At 37.0% G+C, this 18833-nt stretch overlaps 1 protein-coding gene across 1 annotated transcript in view; it reads right to left on the bottom strand.

The window, feature by feature from the left end:
- afdna (afadin, adherens junction formation factor a) overlaps positions 1-18833 on the bottom strand; it is a 416944-nt gene that overhangs the window by 206098 nt on the left and 192013 nt on the right. Inside the window, 3 exon segments of the mRNA XM_051924597.1 lie at positions 1762-1920; positions 11429-11540; positions 17038-17195. Coding sequence (XP_051780557.1) covers positions 1762-1920; positions 11429-11540; positions 17038-17195 — 429 coding nt within the window.

Here is an 18833-nt window from a genome sequence, read left to right as displayed (position 1 = left end):
CAAACAAAAAAAATTATAATAAAAAGAAAAAAATGTAGGTGCATAAGGTGCCCCATATAGCATTTAGAATTTCTGTTTAACAATGTACAGTGGAACCTCAGTTCATGAATGTCTCTGAACACATACAAATCGGTTTATGACCAAAAAGTTTGCCAAACTTTTGCATCTGTTCATGACCACACACTCGGTATACTAACAAGCCACTTTCCCTTTCGGTTTGTACGTGTTTAGTCTCTCCATGTGCATTTCCTGTGCAGCGAGCAAGAGAGAGAGAGCGCGACACACACACGCGTGCGAGAGAGAGACAGACACACACACAGGCAGCGCGAGAGAGAGAGAGAGAGAGACACACACACAGGCAGCGCGAGAGAGAGAGAGAGAGACACACACACAGGCAGCGCGAGAGAGAGAGAGAGAGACACACACACACACAGGCAGCGAGAGAGAGAGAGACACACACACACACACACAGGCAGTGCGAGAGAGAGAGAGACACACACACAGGCAGCGCGAGAGAGAGAGACACACACACAGGCAGCGCGAGAGAGAGAGAGACACACACAGGCAGCGCGAGAGAGAGAGAGACACACACACACAGGCAGCGCGAGAGAGAGACACACACAGGCAGTGCGAGAGAGAGAGACACACACACACAGGCAGCGCGAGAGAGAGACGCACACACAGGCAGCGTGAGAGAGAGAGACACACACAGGCAGCGTGAGAGAGAGAGAGAGAGAGAGACGCACACACAGGCAGCGCGAGAGAGAGACGCACACACAGGCAGCGTGAGAGAGAGAGACACACACAGGCAGCGTGAGAGAGAGAGAGAGAGAGAGACGCACACACAGGCAGCGTCAAGTGTTATTCAATGTTTTTACATTTAGTTTACTATTACGCTGTGCATTCTATGGTTTAATTAACTATATTTGTGCTTGTAAACTTAAAAAAAATATATATGTACATACAGTTCGTATGGTCTTGAACGGATTAATTGTATTTACATACAATCCTATGGGGGAAATTACTTTGGTTCACGACCAAATCGGGTTACGACCAGAGTTTTAGAACGAATTATGGTCGTGAACTGAGGTTCCACTGTACATAAAAGCATTTTCTTTTCAATTGAACTTTACACCAAGGCACAATTTATGTTGAAACATTTTATATAAAAAAGTAAATCCAAAATTTGTCAGATGTGCTAAACACATGCAAAATTAAACACAATAAAGTTTCTAATTATATGCAATTCAAAAATATAACAGGAAAAAACTGTTACAATATAAAAGCCTCAGTTGTATTCTGAAACCTATTTAAACCAATGTGCATTCTTGTACCTTAGTTGAACAAGCACAGACAGTAAGTTTGAAGGAAACAGCATATTTTCTTCTATGCTTGCACACCAAACCAAATCTTGTAAATATTTTTCATTCAGAAAGTAAATTTATATTGATCATGGCACCAAAAGCGTCCACAGGCTACATGTTGATTAGGACATGCAAGAATTTCACTGTTTTCTGTACATGTGACAATACTGATACTATGAAGTGATATGCACTTATTACAAGTATATAAAGATTAAAATTGCACCCTGAAATAAGTAGTTTATTATATCAAATACCATACATTGTAGACATAAATAGCATATTCATCCAGCTGGGCTTGTAAAATATAAAACAACTATAAAACAAGCAATAAGATGACACAAGGCTTTTTTTTAAATTGCATACTGATGTTAAATAATACTGAATAGCCATGGCTTACCTGGGCTCAGCTCCACCAGGTATGGCAGCTTTTCTGGCTGCAAGGAGCCATGAAGAGACCCATCTACAGACTTTACTCTTGGTACCTTCTCTTCTGATTTCCTAGATTTCTTTGGAGCATAGTCTGGAGGCCTTTTCTTAAGCTGAAAAACCAAGACTTCTGCAAAAAAAAAAGTAGAACACACAATGATGCTTAATAAAACTCCTAACATTTACTACACAAATTACTTTATTTGGTAAACTACAACTAATTTTTACTTTAATCTTTAGTTTACATTTTAATTTTCAGATTTTTCCTTCTAAGATCTATAGACCTGAATGAATTATAAAATGTGCCAAACATTTGTGATGGTACAATTTAACAATAATAGCAATTTCTTCCCTGAGATGCACAAATATTTGTCAAATGTTAATCCATACTGTAATGGGAGCTTGAACAGTTTCAAAGCAGACTTTTTAATATTGACTGGCTCTTTTAGGAAACTACTTTTCAACTGAGGAAGAAAAAAAAAAAAAACCTTGTATTCTTACCCTTTCTATTTTTCAACCTCCACCCCATAACCCAAAATATTGAATTGTGGGGTTGACTGAGGCTAGCAAAGTGTCGTAAAATAAAAAATGCACACTTAAAAATAGCATTTTTAATAGAAGGATTACAAAATATATTGTATTGTATTGCAACTTTATTATTATATCCAAGCTTCCTTACGTAATAAATTAATTATCAAACAAAATAAATAACCTGTCATTTGACCTGGAGCAAGCATCGATATAAGCACAAACGTGACCTATGATGGCCTGCCGCCCCATTATGAGTTGGCTACTACTCTGCAAACTGTCCCTTAAATTTTTTTGTCCTTTATATACAGTACATTTGTGTTCTTGTCAGTTTTCTCTGTCTCCTTTAATTTGTGTGCTTATTTTCTTACTAAAAATGTGTTCATGTATCAATGTTTTCTTCAGTAAAAGTTCCACATATGTTTATTTAATCTTTTATGTGCTCATTACAAAACTTGTTACTGACACATTCAAAGAAACTTTTATTTTGGTGTCTATTTGTTAGATTAAATTTTATCTCAAGCTGAAAATTGTGTATTTTTTCCTTGAATGTCCAAATATTTGTTTTGATCAGTTAAAGGTTTGCAGTTGTATTCAGCCTTAAACATGCTTTGAAAGATTTATATCTATTACACAAACAAATGGTATTCAGCCTTTGTAAACAATAAAACCAATCTTAGAATATGTAAATGTCTTTGACTTCATTTTATTATTGTTTTTATTAACTACCCTGTTAGAATGAGTACCCTTCACTGTTCTGGATAGAGAGATACAGAGTCAATTACTGTACATGTACCCCTGCTGAAAAGGATTTATTAGGCAAACTTAAGTGAAGACATCAGTGTAAAGGCCTTAATTTTACTGATGGAAGTGCCACACTCCCTAAAACATACTAATGCAAATAAATATGTTTAATAAAATAGCTCATAGTTAATGCCCTATGTACTACTGTACTGGTACCTTGTTGTCTATGCATTATATGAATTTCCCCTTGGGATTAATAAAGTATCTATCTATCTATCTATCTATCTAAATACAAATGAAATCCAACACTTTATAACATTATCAAACCTTTCTTTATAATCCAATGTTAACAAAAAGAACTGAAGCCAATTCCTGTGGCACTAAACATAAGGTAAGACAGAGACCAACCATAGAAGGGGTGACAGCCCATTACTAGGAACACACACAAACTCTCTGAACACATTCATACTGGTCCAGTCACCAGTAAGCTTAAGAAAACAAGCAGACATGTAAAAAATAAGAAACTCCACAAAGAAGTAACTGTGCAAATTATTTGAACTCAGGAAGCTGGATCTGTGACACAACACTGCTATGTGTTTCTCACCAGTTTATAAACATTTACGAGAAGAGAATGAGAGACAGAATACAAATCCAGGCATAAAAAAACTGCAGAAAAGATCTTACAAGTTTATGCCATTTCTAGTACATAGGTTTAGGGGTAGGTGCAATTGCTTAAAATAGTTATATTAGTTAGAGAAATGTGAACACCTGAAGATTAGAGGAATTGGTATACTGTGCCTTTGATGTGCACTGTGTATTCAATGTGCTTATCATATCTGTACATTCTGTGAACGGAACAAATTAATTAGAATGAATGTGGAAGTTCAATGAAGCTTGTTTAGCTCTGTATTAGGGTATACAGTAATCCCTCGCTATATCGCGCTTCGCCTTTCGCGGCTTCACTCCATCGCGGATTTTATATGTAAGCATATTTAAATATATATCGCGGATTTTTCGCTGCTTCGCGGGTTTCTGAGGACAATGGGTCTTTTAATTTCTGGTACATGCTTCCTCAGTTGGTTTGCCCAGTTGATTTCATACAAGGGACGCTATTGGCAGATGGCTGAGAAGCTACCCAACTTACTTTTCTTTCTCTCTCTCTTGCGCTGACTATCTGTGATCCTGACGTAGGGGGTGTGAGCAGGGGGGCTGTTCGCACACCTAGACGATAGGGACGCTTGTCTAAAAATGCTGAAAGATTATCTTGACGTTGCTACCTTCTGTGTGCAGCTTTTAAGTATGCTGCAAGGTGCTTCGCATACTTAAAAGCTCAAAGGGCACGTATTGATTTTTTTTATCTGTCTCTCTCTCTCTCTCTCTGCTCCTAACGGAGGGGGTGTGAGCTGCCGCCTTCAACAGCTTTGTGCCGCGGTGCTTCGCATACTTACAAGCCAAACAACCCTATTGATTTGTTTGCTCCTTTGAAGAGGAAGATATGTTTGCATTCTTTTAATTGTGAGACTGAACTGTCATCTCTGTCTTGTCATGGAGCACAGTTTAAACTTTTGAAAAAGAGACAAAAGTTTGTTTGCAGTGTTTGAATAACGTTCCTGTCTCTCTACAACCTCCTGTGTTTCTGCGCAAATCTGTGACCCAAGCATGACAATATAAAAATAACTATATAAACATATGGTTTCTACTTCGCGGATTTTCTTATTTCGCGGGTGGCTCTGGAACGCAACCCCCGCGATGGAGGAGGGATTACTGTAGTTGTTAAACCTTGCAACATATAGATCCAGGGACCCACATTCTATTTTGCATGTCTTTGACCCCTTCAGGAGGATAATTAAAATGGGTTGTCTGTATTAGTTATTTGAGAAGACATAAAAAAAAAATTCAAATATACAAACACAAAAGCATAATACAGTTTAACATTTCCTGAATATCTTGTAACTGGGAAATAAATTTGATTTGGTCAAAGACATACTTAAATACAGAATCTGATTGGTCTCTTTACTGAAACCTGGTTTAGTAAAACTGACAGAATTCCTTTAGTTGAGGAACCACCAAATGGTTCACCTTCCTTCATAACTCAAATACTGGTTGAGAAGGTGGCATTTTAACAATTCTATGTGATATCAGAATACAGATTAATCATAGAACTTAATTATAGACCTCCTGGACAATATCTATTACTCATGATAGTTTGGCAGTTCTTTCACCTGACCTAACAATAAATTATGAATATGTAGTGTTGATGGGAAATTACAAAACTCATAAAGTTGGGAAAGATAACTTTATCAAATGTTTTATACAACTGCTAAACTCATAGGAGTTTTAAAAAACTAATGTCCAGCTCATTATTACAATCATAAACTGGCCCTGGTTATTACTCATTGTGTTAAGATTCAAAATGTAAATATTACTCCACTAAACACAATTATCTGTGATCACTACCTAATTGCATTTGACTTATTCTTTCTATAACAAACATAATCAGAAATTTAAGCAAATATACAGTGATCCCTCGCTATATCGCGCTTCGCCTTTCGCGGCTTCACTCCATCGCGGATTTTATATGTAAGCATATTTAAATATATATCGCGGATTTTTCGCTGCTTCGCGGGTTTCTGCGGACAATGGGTCTTTTAATTTCTGGTACATGCTTCCTCAGTTGGTTTGCCCAGTTGATTTCATACAAGGGACGCTATTGGCAGATGGCTGAGAAGCTACCCGGCTTACTTTCTCTCTCTCTCTCTCTCTCTCTTGCGCTGACGTAGGGGGGTGTGAGCAGGGGGGCTGTGTGCAGCTGCTTCCTGAAGGACATGCTGTACGGTGCTTCGCATACTTAAAAGCTCAAAGGGCACGTATTGATTTTTGACTTTGTTTTTCTGTGGCTCTCTCTCTCTCTCTTCCTGCTCCTGACAGAGGGGGTGTGAGCTGCCGCCTTCAACAGCTTTGTACCGGCGGTGCTTCGCATACTTAAAAGCCAAAAAGCCCTATTGATTTTTTTTTGACTTCTTGCTTTGTTCTCTCTCTCCTGACGCGCACTCCTTTGAAAAGGAAGATATGTTTGCATTCTTTTAATTGTGAGACAGAACTGGCATCTCTGTCTTGTCATGGAGCACAGTTTAAACTTTTGAAAAAGAGACAAATGTTTGTTTGCAGTGTTTGAATAACGTTCCTGTCTCTCTACAACCTCCTGTGTTTCTGCGCAAATCTGTGACCCAAGCATGACATTCTAAAAATAACCATATAAACATATGGTTTCTACTTCGCGGATTTTCCTATTTCGCGGGTGGCTCTGGAACGCAACCCCCGCGATGGAGGAGGGATTACTGTATTGTGATTTAAATTCAACATCTCAATCTGTGCCTGTTGTGAGAATTCTGGGTAACAACATAATACAGTCCTCATATAATTTTGAAGTGCCTCTGAAAGAGATTTCAGACATTGCAACACCGCTCAAAACAAAAGTGATTATAGAACATTGAAACTCGCCTAGTTTATAGAGGACCCTAGTACTGTTACAGTATAGATGACAAGCAGCAAAGCTACATCTTCCAAATGGACAATGTTAAAACACCGTGGGCACCAGGGGGCACACCAGCTCCCCAACCCGACACAGACACTAAGCAAAAGTCTCTGCAACACACAGGCTTTATTTTCAAGGGGGAAATGATTTTCATTCGCTTGCCACCTGCACAGCAGTGACAGTACAAAGCACAATCAAATAAGCACAGCACTTTTCTTTTCTCCCTTGTTCTCCCACCTTCACTCTTCCTCCCAACTCTGGCTCCCCAAATAGAGTGAGGTGAATCTTTTTATAGATCCACTTGGAAGTACTTGCTCCAGGTGTCCCATTATCTTCTTCCGGCAGTGCTTCTGGGTGTGGCGGAAGTGCTGCAACAAAGGGCTCAGCAGTTCTTGCCGCAACGCCTCGCAAACCCAACAGGGCTGTGGCAAACTCCAACTCCCATGGAGCCCTGTGAGAGTCCAAGAGTCAACCCAGAGGGGTTGACATCTAGCGCTCAAGTCCTTCCACTATAGAAGCGCCCCAGCCGGGTAACAGCCCCCACCATCTGACACAAAATGTATACACTACCGCTCAAAGTAGTTGAAAATGCAATGCAAAGACCCAAAATGGCGCAAAGGTAAGCAGTAAACTGCTTTAGGTTAGCAAAAACTGAAAAAAGGACATATCAGAATATTATAAATGAGCATTCTTCAGGGAACAACTAATATGTTACAACCTACAGATGTTCTGCAGCAATTAAAGTAAATAAAGCCTTGCAAGTTAAAGCAAACAATTTGCACAGGTGTCCCAACTTCTGTTGATTACTTAAAAATCCTACGACTGTGTTAAAGCAGAGTTGGAACAGACTGTGTTACTGCACCCTGTGAAGTACTATTTGGACAATATTCCAGTGATAACAGCAAGAAAACTGCAATTATCAAATGAAATGAGAGAGAGCATTATTATTCTTAGAAGTGTGGACCTTTAATTTGGAGAAACTGCAAAAAAAAAAAAAAAAAAAAAAAAAAACAATCAGAAGACAAGCTTCTGAGGGTCACCAGCTTGGATGATAGACACCTCAGATTTCCAATGACGTTTAGGTCATGGGACTGTGAGGGTCATGGCAAAACTGTCGGCTTGCACCTCTTCAGGGTTTGAGGTGTGTTTCAGATCTTTATCTTATTGTAGGACCCATCCTCTTTCTAACTTCAACTTTTTTTTTTTTTTTTACAGATGGTGTGATGACTGCTTCCAGAATTTGCTGGTATTTATTTTAATCTATTCTTCCCCCACCAATGACATATTTTCTGTGCCACTGGCTACAAAACAAGCCCAAGCATGCTTAAGCCACCCTCATGCTTAATAGATGAAGAGGCGTTCCTTTTCTGAAATTGGCCACCCTTTTTTCTCCAAACATACCTTTGCACATTGTGGCCAAAATTTGTATTTTGACTTCATCAGTCCAGAGGATGTGTTTCAAAAATGGATCAGGCTTGTTTAAAAGTTAATTTCAAACTTCAGGCCTTGAACTTTGTGTCTAAGATGCAGGAAGTTGATCTTCTGTAGTGTCTACCATGAAGGCCATATATGTTCAAGTGTCGCTGCACAGTAAAACAGTGCACCACCATTACAGAGTCTGCTATATCTTCCTGAATTTTTTTTTACAGTCAAACAGGGATTTTTATTTGCTTTTATAGCAATCCAACCAGTAGTTATTTCAGAAAGATTTTTTGGTCTTTCAGATCTCAACTTGACTTCCACCATTCCTGTTAACTGCCATTTCTTAATAAAAGTGAGGAAACAGCTACCTAAAACACTTTGCTATGTTCTTGTAGCATTCTCCTGCTTTGTGAGCATCTGTTATTTTGTTTTTCAGAGTGCCAGGCAGCTGCTTAGAGGCATCCATGTTTGCTGATTGTTGGAACAAGATTTGATGAGAAAGATATTTGTCAGAGTATTTATACAGTTTTGCACTTTGTATCAACTGGGGTATCCTAACGATGACTGTGAACAAGCCATAGCCCTAACAAGCTAATTAAGGTCAGGGAACTTGAGGTGCCCAAACATTTGCATGTTGCTCCTTTCCTTTACTCACTGTACAATTGTACAAAACATAAAAAATTACCCTAATCTTGCAAAAATGCTGAAAAGAAATGTCATCTTAACTTTTGGTGATCAGATCATAACTATTATAGCTCACTTAACTATTCACAGCAACAAACATTTTATGCAAGGCTGTCAAAATTTTTGAATGCCACTGTAGCTATTAGTATTAGTAAAAACTTAATAAATAATTCATTAAAATTACACAAAAAACAACCAATTTTGAAAAGAAATTATTTATTGTATAATGGGAATACAAAACGTGATGCTAAAGATTTTAATTTCAAGATACACAGAAGCAAAGGCGGCTCTTTGTACATGGCGGCTCTTTGTACATGGGATAAACCATAAAAACAACTCAGTTTTGCCATACATTTTACTGTGTTTTTTTAGTAAGGTGCAAGCTGTAGTTTTGCCGTTTACTGCACAGCTTGTTCATGCACTGTACAAAGTGTACACCACAGTTTCCCTTTCTAAATCCATCCAATGTTCATATTAATTAGAGGAGCTGCATTTTTCCTGTGCCATAAATTAGTTCAAACAGATTATTAATGTAAAGAATGGACGTTTATCAATGTTCAGATAATGAAGCCATGAGGCTATTTTTAGTTTTGAGTACATATTTTTTCAGTCATTTTTTTCAAACGTTTACATTTAACCTACGTCAAGCAGCAAAAAATGTGAGCTGGTGTATGCTTGTACTGAAATGTATCTGTCCTTACTAAATTACATGGACAGTGTAATAGTGGCCACACAGTTTCAGTCTTATTTTATTCATTTCAATTTACTTATAAAAAAATTCAGTATGGCTTTTGCACTGGCCTCAGTACAAAAACCACATTACCTTGTGTTGTCAATGACATTTCACTGTTGTGTGATAAAGGAAATACCAGAGTTAAAATGTTGTTATATTCAAGCACAGCCTTTGCAACATTTACCACTCTATTCACCTAAACAAGTGTGAAAATTACATTGGGCTCCCAAGTACTGTCTGCACTTTATTCTGCAGGACTGAACTTTATTGCTGTCTCTCTATTTAAAAAAAGACTAGGGAGACAACGCATGCGGCAGAGACGCGAAGTGGTAAAAGGACAGCTGCTGTACAGGCTTTAAAATGATCAACGGGCAGTGCAACAGCAGCAGAAAGAAAGCAGATGATCCGACAGCTTCTCCTTAGCATGCATTCAGCCACAAAACCCCCAACAACACGAGCAGTGTTATATGTCCTGCGAGAAAGAGATTTTTAACCATGCCCGAGGCCGGAAATAAAAGACAAGTATTGTTTTTACAACGTCACGCGAGACAAGGCAGTGAGGCATCATTTAAAACAAGTCCATGGACATCGAACCTAGCAGTTGTTGGATTGCTGTTGGCAGACACACTTCATTTGCTCCAAAGCTCTTAAACCAACGACACGCAAAACACGCAACTCGTCAGCAGCGGAAAGCCAGCAGATGATCCGACCACTTCTCCTTAGCGTGTGTTCAGCCGCAGTCCCTTCACCACGCGAGCAGTGTTATACGCCCTGTGAGAAAGAGATGTAACCACGCCCAGGGCCGGAAATAAAGGACAAGTATTGTTTTTACAAAAGTTTTAAAGTAAAAGTGAAAATAATGCATATGTAACAATTATCATGAAACTAACAATCTCTTTAAATGGTATATCCGGTAAACCAAACCCAGAGGTGGGCAGAGCCCCCTAGTTTTTAAAATGAAAATAACACATATTCTTATACAGTCACACGAAAAGGTATCACAAAAAAACTGTAGTTTTGTTAATTAACATTCTTTGGGATAAGCACGAGTTTTAAAGATATGTATACATTTCTTCAACTCTAAGGGCATTGGGTGGGAACACACTATGTTGGTGACATTCTGCAAGTTGTTTTAAAGTGAGGAAGAAAAAAGTAGTGTTTTGTACTTCACTGCTCATGTTCACTCACAACCTGTGAACCCTGTGGAAGATGTGCCCAATGGCTTTTTGAGCTGTTACAGAAGACATAAAGAAAATGCTCAAAGCCCAGCAGCATTAGCTTTTCATGGATGAGGACATGGGAATGAGCATTGTGGTGCAAAACAGTGAAATCACACAGAATTGGCATTTCGAGCATATATTACTCTACCTGGAGAAGAACTGATGAAGACATACAAGTATGTGCCAATACACTGACAATGACCAAGCACTGGATTCAGATCCTGGACGCTGAATGCGTGCAGGTGATGTTTTCATTTACCACCTCTCTTTCATTTATTATCCAGCTCTAGGAAATGATCAGCACCAAAGCATAGCTTTTAAGATACAAGCAAACAGGTAAAGCCAAAATTAAAGTGACCTAGCTTTCCAACAAAAACAAAATATTTTTAATGCTAGGAAAAATAAAAAAAAATCTGTATACTCTTATTGTGGACAGACTTCACTGCTAGTAGGATGTGCTAGGAGTAGTAAGGGGAAAGACAGTTAAAGGTGATGTATAGTATGTAAAACTGTCTACAAGAAAGATATGTCTCATACTATAGTTCCCTGCTCCAGCTTATGGATAGCAATGATACTGTGATACAAACAACTGCAATCCTTATCAAACTCTTAGTACTGTACATTCTGGGAAAAAGCAAAATATGGTAGACAGCCCAAAAAAAAAAAAGGTTTAGTATCCATGTTAGGTACAAGAATAACGCAGTAATGAAAAGTCTATCATGATATACAAATGACATTAAATTACTGCATCTTTTCTCCTACATGTTCCCACCTTTGTCATTTGGCCAGTCTCTAAAAATCTGAAGTGGACAATCAGAATCATCAAGAATGGTCTCTTTTCCACCCTTGTCATCAGAGTTGTGAGATCCTGGAGGTAATACAACCTAGTATCAAAACCAAAAAAAAAAGGTATTAATTCAGGGTGGGAAAAAATCAGAGTATGTTTTTCAGTTAAATTCCAAGGTTACTTGATCTGAAACACTAGTGAGGTCCTAACCCAGTAGCACTGAAAACAAAGTACATATAAAAATCAACAAAAAGGTCAAATTATGTTGAGCAAAAAAGTATGCATGCAAATTTCTCATTTGCTGAACTGGGATTGGGAAGCACAGGTAGGGACCATTCTCATTAGCTGTTACAGTTAACAATGAATCCCCACTGAACTCAGAGGTTAAACAGCTCATGAAGCATAGTTGTACATATCATCTGTTTTAAGATGTTTCTGTAACAACATTTATACAAATTTTATCACATAGATAAAACAGGATAAAAGCATCATGGTTTCAAACAAAGCATCATGGTTTCAAACAATTTTCATGTTCATGTGTGTTTTGGAAAAAAAATAAAAATAGAATGTGAAAGTTTAGCATTCAGGGCCCCTAAACTGAATCCAAATGCTAACTAAGTTAATGAGTAAAGTACAAATTTTGCAATTTAACTGAACACCAACAGTTTGTAAAAGTTTAATTATTTTTTTAAAAGAATGGCACTGACTTATGACAGTATTTTCTTTATAGATTCTCTTTTTTAACCTGAATACTGTGCACATATCAATTTATGTCTATGCATGGAAATCAAAAGATCCAGCTTTGTTCTTTGTGCTCAATCATACAAGAACTTAATTTTTTTGTATTGTGCTTTGGCAGCACAAAGAAGCTGGACTTGATAATGTCATGGGGAATAGGCAACAAACAGCTCAGAAATGCACAAAATGTTTCCTTTTAAAGTGCTACTTTGCTCTGAAGTAAATGTGAAGCACAGAGGAAATAAGTGATTTCTCACCTTTACGTAAGACAAACAAAAGACAGGCAAAGAAATGAAAAGATAACTACAACTGAAGAAAAGCAAAAAGTCCAAACAGAAAATTAAATCAAAATTAGAAACTTGACAAAGTAGCTATCAAGAGAAAACATGAATGATTCAGGACTGTAGCTGTAAAAGGACAATTCTCTGTGCTCAGAATAAAAAAAAAAAAAGTCAAAAATGAAAAAAATAATATGCACTCAAAATTAAAGGACAGCACAGAGCTGAAAATAAAACATGAGAAAACAAAAACCTTCTTGCTACCATGGGTCTTCTTAAACAGGCCTGTATCTGTGTCAAAAAGTAAAGCTCACCCACTGGCTCACCTAAAATACCACAATCATATCTAAAATACCAACCTCTCATCTCTTTCTTTCATACACACTCTACCCTGGCATCTGTTTTTTTTTCTACCTGGATAAAACCTTTCAGAGTCCAACCTTTCAGAGAACAGCATAGTACTGCTTCAGTTGACCTGATACCACATGCTGCCATAATTTTTTCATATTAAACTTGTAACTATTACATAGTGCACTAGGCTCACAATTGGAAATTAACTTATCAAAAGCAATAAAAAATGAACTAAACTGTTGAACAATCAGTGAGCATGGTTCAGTGTCTACAACCTGTGAAGATCACATACTGTATTCTGTGGCCCACCAGTACCTTAGAACAACTTCTTTCAGCAAACAGTACTATCACTTTTACTGTCTTGAACAACTGTAGTAGACCCTGTAAGAGACAGCAAAAAGAACATGCCTGACCTAGCTATTCTTGCCTATAATTCAGGCAAATCAATATGAATCATTTGTTTTGGGAATTCTCCCTCTTCAGCCTTTCTAGAGCAAAATAACCTGTGATCCTCGAAAATACAGATCATTACTACTTAGTGAACAATCTATTGTGCTAACTTACTCAATCCTGCTACCACGCCATCTATTCTTGGTTATATAGAATGTTCTGCTTTACTCAAAATTAGAAAAAAATCAAAGGTTCTTTAAAATCTGACTGGCATTTATTAATGCAGTCCTTAAGCAATAAAAGTATGCTAAACCACTTTAATATTTTAAGTACTGAAAGTCTGCATCTTTTACTTCCCATTTCATAATAAATCTTTTTCTGATCTCTAAATAGGGGGTCAGTGGGTTAGGGAGGCATCTGCTCTAATTTGAATAAGATTTTCATGTAAGATGCTCCACTGATTTGTAAAATATGACAGACAAATGGATGTAATCAAAAAGCCATAAGGAGGAGAAAGGAAAAACAGCAGCTCTGTTATAAGACTGCTACTAACAGCAACTGGGCTAAAGGATGAATATTGACCTTGTCTCAAAAAAGACTCAAACCTGAGTGACACACTGCTGTGAAGAACTACCAGCATTACAAAGGAAAACTAAGATTAGAATGGTTTCCCATGAACATCTCAACCATCTCTGGAGAAGATACTATCAGCATTGTTCTTTCAATGGCATTTTCATGGCATAAATAGCACACATTAAAATATATTGGGATGAAAGAAAAAAATAAATAAAGCAATTCCGAGTGGGGATGAAAGAAGGAAATGAAGATCAAGAATATTACAAATACTGTACAGGTCACAATATTAAAAAGAAAGCTAATTAATATTATACATTACTCATACTGTATGTGTAACAATTAGATAATACCTATGTTCAACGTGCTATACAAACAAATCTATTATTAGCTTTCTGCTGCTTAATGTGCCTTAATCATGATGCATCTTGCATAGTGCCTCAGTGTATGTATTTGTGTACAGTGAGCCCCATTTGATCGAATGCATTATACATGTGTGTGCTCTAAGTCAACTTAGTGTCAGCAATGAGTGCAACTCACAACAGAAAGTCAGTAGTAATTGTACCACAACAATAAATTCTGAAAGAAGGAATAGCTTTTACAAATTAGAACATGTATTTCAAAGCCTGAGATAAGCGTTTCACTCTGAATGACAGATCAATCATTTGCAATTACATTTAATTTTCTACTTTTGTTTATTTTGTTACACATAACGTATGATGCATTCAATTGCTTGCTTGATTTCATTATTTTTTTCATATTTTACTGTAGTAAAGCAGTAGTAGATAGCATGATGGTTTTTGATGATGGTTTACATAAAAGATTCGGCAAATTTAATTCATTGAGACACCGTTACAAGGGAAACTGGTGGCAAAGTTAGACAAGTTTTTATTCAGATCATAGTTTATTAAAATGTATTTGGTTAATTTTGAAACTAAAAGCCTGCAGTAGCTAGACAAATGAATCACCAGTACTTTCAAAACAGGGTACTCGTGGGACAGTACGCAGAGGGAGTTCTATGTCTCCTGCTCTGGGTAATTCTTTGCCTTTAGATGACACCTCTGCAATAAAGGAATCCAGAATCAGTACACTTTAAGTGTGGCATGAGCTTAACAAGTATATAATTATAAAAAAAAAATGAGCAGGTGACAAATCACAAAGCTTCAGATCACAAATTGTGCAGTTATCTCTTCTTTCTGTAAACAAAATCTGCAATTTCACTCTAGTATCACTGTAAACTTAATTTCTAAAAGAATTTTGTAACCACATGTGTCTGTTCTAATTAATTTTCTTGTATTATCATTATTATTATCTTTAGTCTATTTTAGTCTGGCATATATATTATTGGGGCGGCACGGTGGCGCAGTGGGTAGCGCTGCTGCCTCGCAGTTAGGAGACCTGGGTTCGCTTCCCGGGTCCTCTCTGCGTGGAGTTTGCATGTTCTCCCCGTGTCTACGTGGGTTTCCTCCGGGCGCTCCGGTTTCCTCCCACAGTCCAAAGACATGCAGGTTAGGTGGATTGGCGATTCTAAATTGGCCCTAGTGTGTGCTTGGTGTGTGGGTGTGTTTGTGTGTGTCCTGCGGTGGGTTGGCACCCTGCCCGGGATTGGTTCCTACCTTGTGCCCTGTGATGGCTGGGATTGGCTCCAGCAGACCCCCCGTGACCCTGTGTTCGGATTCAGCGGGTTGGAAAATGGATGGATGGATGTATATTATTGTTACCACCATCAAAAACTTGCTTGATATGTAAATATTGCTTATAGTGAAAAAGATCTGCAGGTTAAGTCTGCATTTTATTACTGAGACCCTTCTCACATACTGCCAATACATGATATGCAGATTTACTATCTTTACCAATTAAACAATGCAATATAGCTAGTTAACTATACTTTCATCTCACCAGGATTTTTACATTTATTATTTATTATATATACATAAATATATACATAAGCAACACTCACAAACATGCCTTAGGCAGCTAAATTTCAAGACTGGTCACATTTACTGTTTTAATGCGATTGAGTATAATAATACATCAAGCACCCTTGATAAGAAACAGCAGCCTAACACAAGATGAACATTTACAGTGCAACTATGTGTGTCACAATAGCATGTGAGATTAAACAGACCAACACAATCCACAAGTGACAGTAGAATGTATGACAACTCAAGGAAAATGAAATTCCACAACCATTAGAAACCCTTTTATCTAAGTGTCATCCCCATTCACCACCACTTTTGTCATATTGATTGAAAACCAGATCTCTGATTGCTTTGTAATTCAGAGTGTTCCATTAAAAGGATAGATGTACACACCTTTTGGCAACAGAACTCTTTGTCTAACACAAGGCTGATAAATGAGGATTTCAGGAACAAGGTAGTAACTAGTGCAACTAAATGTCATACAATGTTAATCTGTTACTACGACATAATTTGTACCATTGGAAAGTTCTATACTATGGCATCTATTCACAGAATTACTTGCGATGCTACACAAACAATATAAGTGTGTAATATTTTTTTTAAACATAGCTACTGCTATTACCTCACAATAGGGATGGAAATGGTTTTAACTATTATTCTTTCAAACTATGGCTTAGTCTATATATTTTATAGACTACTCTTAATTCCTAATGATTGGCTTTGAAAGCTGTTCCTTTTTCCATGAAGCCACATGCCAGTTCTCCTTTTTGAAATGCATGTACAAGCTCAGACTACTTGACAAACACTAACATAAAATAAGCTATTTTGCAGGTATCATTTACTGAAACACTGGATCTATATGTTAATGTGACCATTATTATCACATATACAGAGTACAGTGATATTCTTGCTTGCATGTGCTAATCAAAATGCAACACATCACCACTCTTTGGGCACCATGATCAGTGAGTACAACTATGTATATCTCAAAACGTCAGACTTCTTTACCTGAAAGATATGACACACAAGATGCTGGCTAAATTACTTTTCTGTGTGCTTGGTGCACCTCTTGTTTTTATGTAGCATAAAAATATTAATTTGAGTCATTTCAATTACATTTATTTAATAAGTGAGAGCCTTTATTGCTGGAAATTTCTAACTCCTTAAAAATCTGTTAAGATCTTAAAAAAAAGAAACAAAATAAAAACTTTGAAGACCTGCCATTCAAATTAAACATTTGAAAAAGTACAGTTCTAATAGACTGTATATACTACCTCAATATAAATCATCATGTTGGTAAATGAACAGGAGCAAGTAAAGATGATTAATAACCTACTCTTACCCGAGCAATGCAGTAATCTCTTGGGTTTTCCCTCTCAAGTCCGTATTTTTCAAGTGCCTCTCCAACAACAAAGTCTGCTGTGTCTGTGGTTGATAGGAGGATTGTCTTGTAAGGAATATTTGGTTTTAAACTGTCAGCATATATTCTTAATGTCCCCCCTGAAAAAAGCAAGGCATACATTAAGTTATACACTCTATTCCTTTATAAAAGAGTATGCATGAATGGTTGGATTATACAACCATTTTTAAACCATTTATAAATATTTTAAGTATTTTTAAGTATTCACATGGTACATACAGTCATTGCTATTTTTATAAAAAGGTAACTGATTTAAAGATAAAACAAAGTAACAAAAACATTAACATAAGTGTGCTAGGAACTGATATTTTGAAATAAGACTATTAAAATATTTCTCCTTTTTTGATTAACGTGTATTATTTTTTTATTGGGAAATTCAGGGCTTGGTAGATTGGCAGTATAAAAAGACTTTTTTTTCCTTCCTATGTTTCTCCTAGTCTTGGTTTCTGCCTTTAAGCTGGTCAAAAATCAACTTTTCTAATCATTATCATCACCAATTCAACAACTATTTTCTGCAATTACCAATTAATTAAGCAAAAATATGTCTTAAATATTTGCTTGTCCATGTGTCCAAAGAAAAAACAAACAAAGAAAAAAGTCAAAGTAAAAATATGATGGTCAAACTACAAGGTAAGAAAAGTTCTTAAAAATATACAAAAGAATCACAGAAAAAGTCAAAACGCTATAGGAGGTATGTTCTGTGAACAAAATTATAAAAATAAAAAGTAAAATGAAATAACCCCATTTCCAAATTACACATGATGTTATTTCATTTTATTTTTAATTTTTGCAGCATTCTTGCATATAGATTATGAAAATGAAATTGCAAAAGAGATTTCATTTTCATTTTACAATTTAAATTTTCTTTGTTTCAGAAAATACCTCCAATACAAACACATGATGGGACAAAAAGTCACATTTTTGCTCTTGCAAATTTACAAATATTTAGACAGAAAGACAGATTGAATAGATAATATGAAGCACACATATAAAAAACAAACAACAACAACCACCCTCAAACACACAAAAGAATTACAAAAAAACAGAAAATGTCTGACTTGGCTAAGGATAAGAGAACAGTCACTGTGAGGCAGGCTCTAGCTAAATTTAATTCGGAAAATTTAAATGGAAGCTTCCTGATATTATGTTCACTTACAACAAGTGTCATGTTGGCTTTTAACACTAGAATGACCAGAGCCTACGAAAAAAACTCGTAGATCCGGCCCACCTTAAATCGCTTCTTAAAACTGTTCTCACCTCTCCGCCAGCGTCTTTTGTCATCTAAATGTACTGATAAAGACAAGCTGCCAGAAGCCAGCTATTCCATCCCCCCACCGACTTGCATCTCCCAGCTCATACCTTGATTGATTATCTGGGAGTGAAGTGGAGTTTTAGAGTGGAAATAATATATTGTTATTTGGAACACACGCATCTATACTAATAAAAGGCAAAGGACTGACTGACTGACTGACTGACTCACTTCTCACTGACTCACTCACTCACTCTCCAACTTCCCGTGTAGGTGGAAGGCTGAAATTTGGCAGGCTCATTCCTTACAGCTTACTTACAAAAGTTAGGCAGGTTTCATTTCGAAATTCAAAGCATGACAGTCATAACTGGAACCTCTTTTTTGTCCATATACAGTAATGGACTGCAGCTCGCTGGACGTGGGAGGCAGGGTTGCGGGGTTTGCATATCGCGTCATCACGCCTCCCACG

Source organism: Erpetoichthys calabaricus, chromosome 3 (assembly GCF_900747795.2).
Source record: "Erpetoichthys calabaricus chromosome 3, fErpCal1.3, whole genome shotgun sequence".
Taxonomy (NCBI): Eukaryota; Metazoa; Chordata; class Cladistia; order Polypteriformes; family Polypteridae; genus Erpetoichthys; species Erpetoichthys calabaricus.
This window is presented reverse-complemented; position numbering and strand designations above follow the sequence as displayed.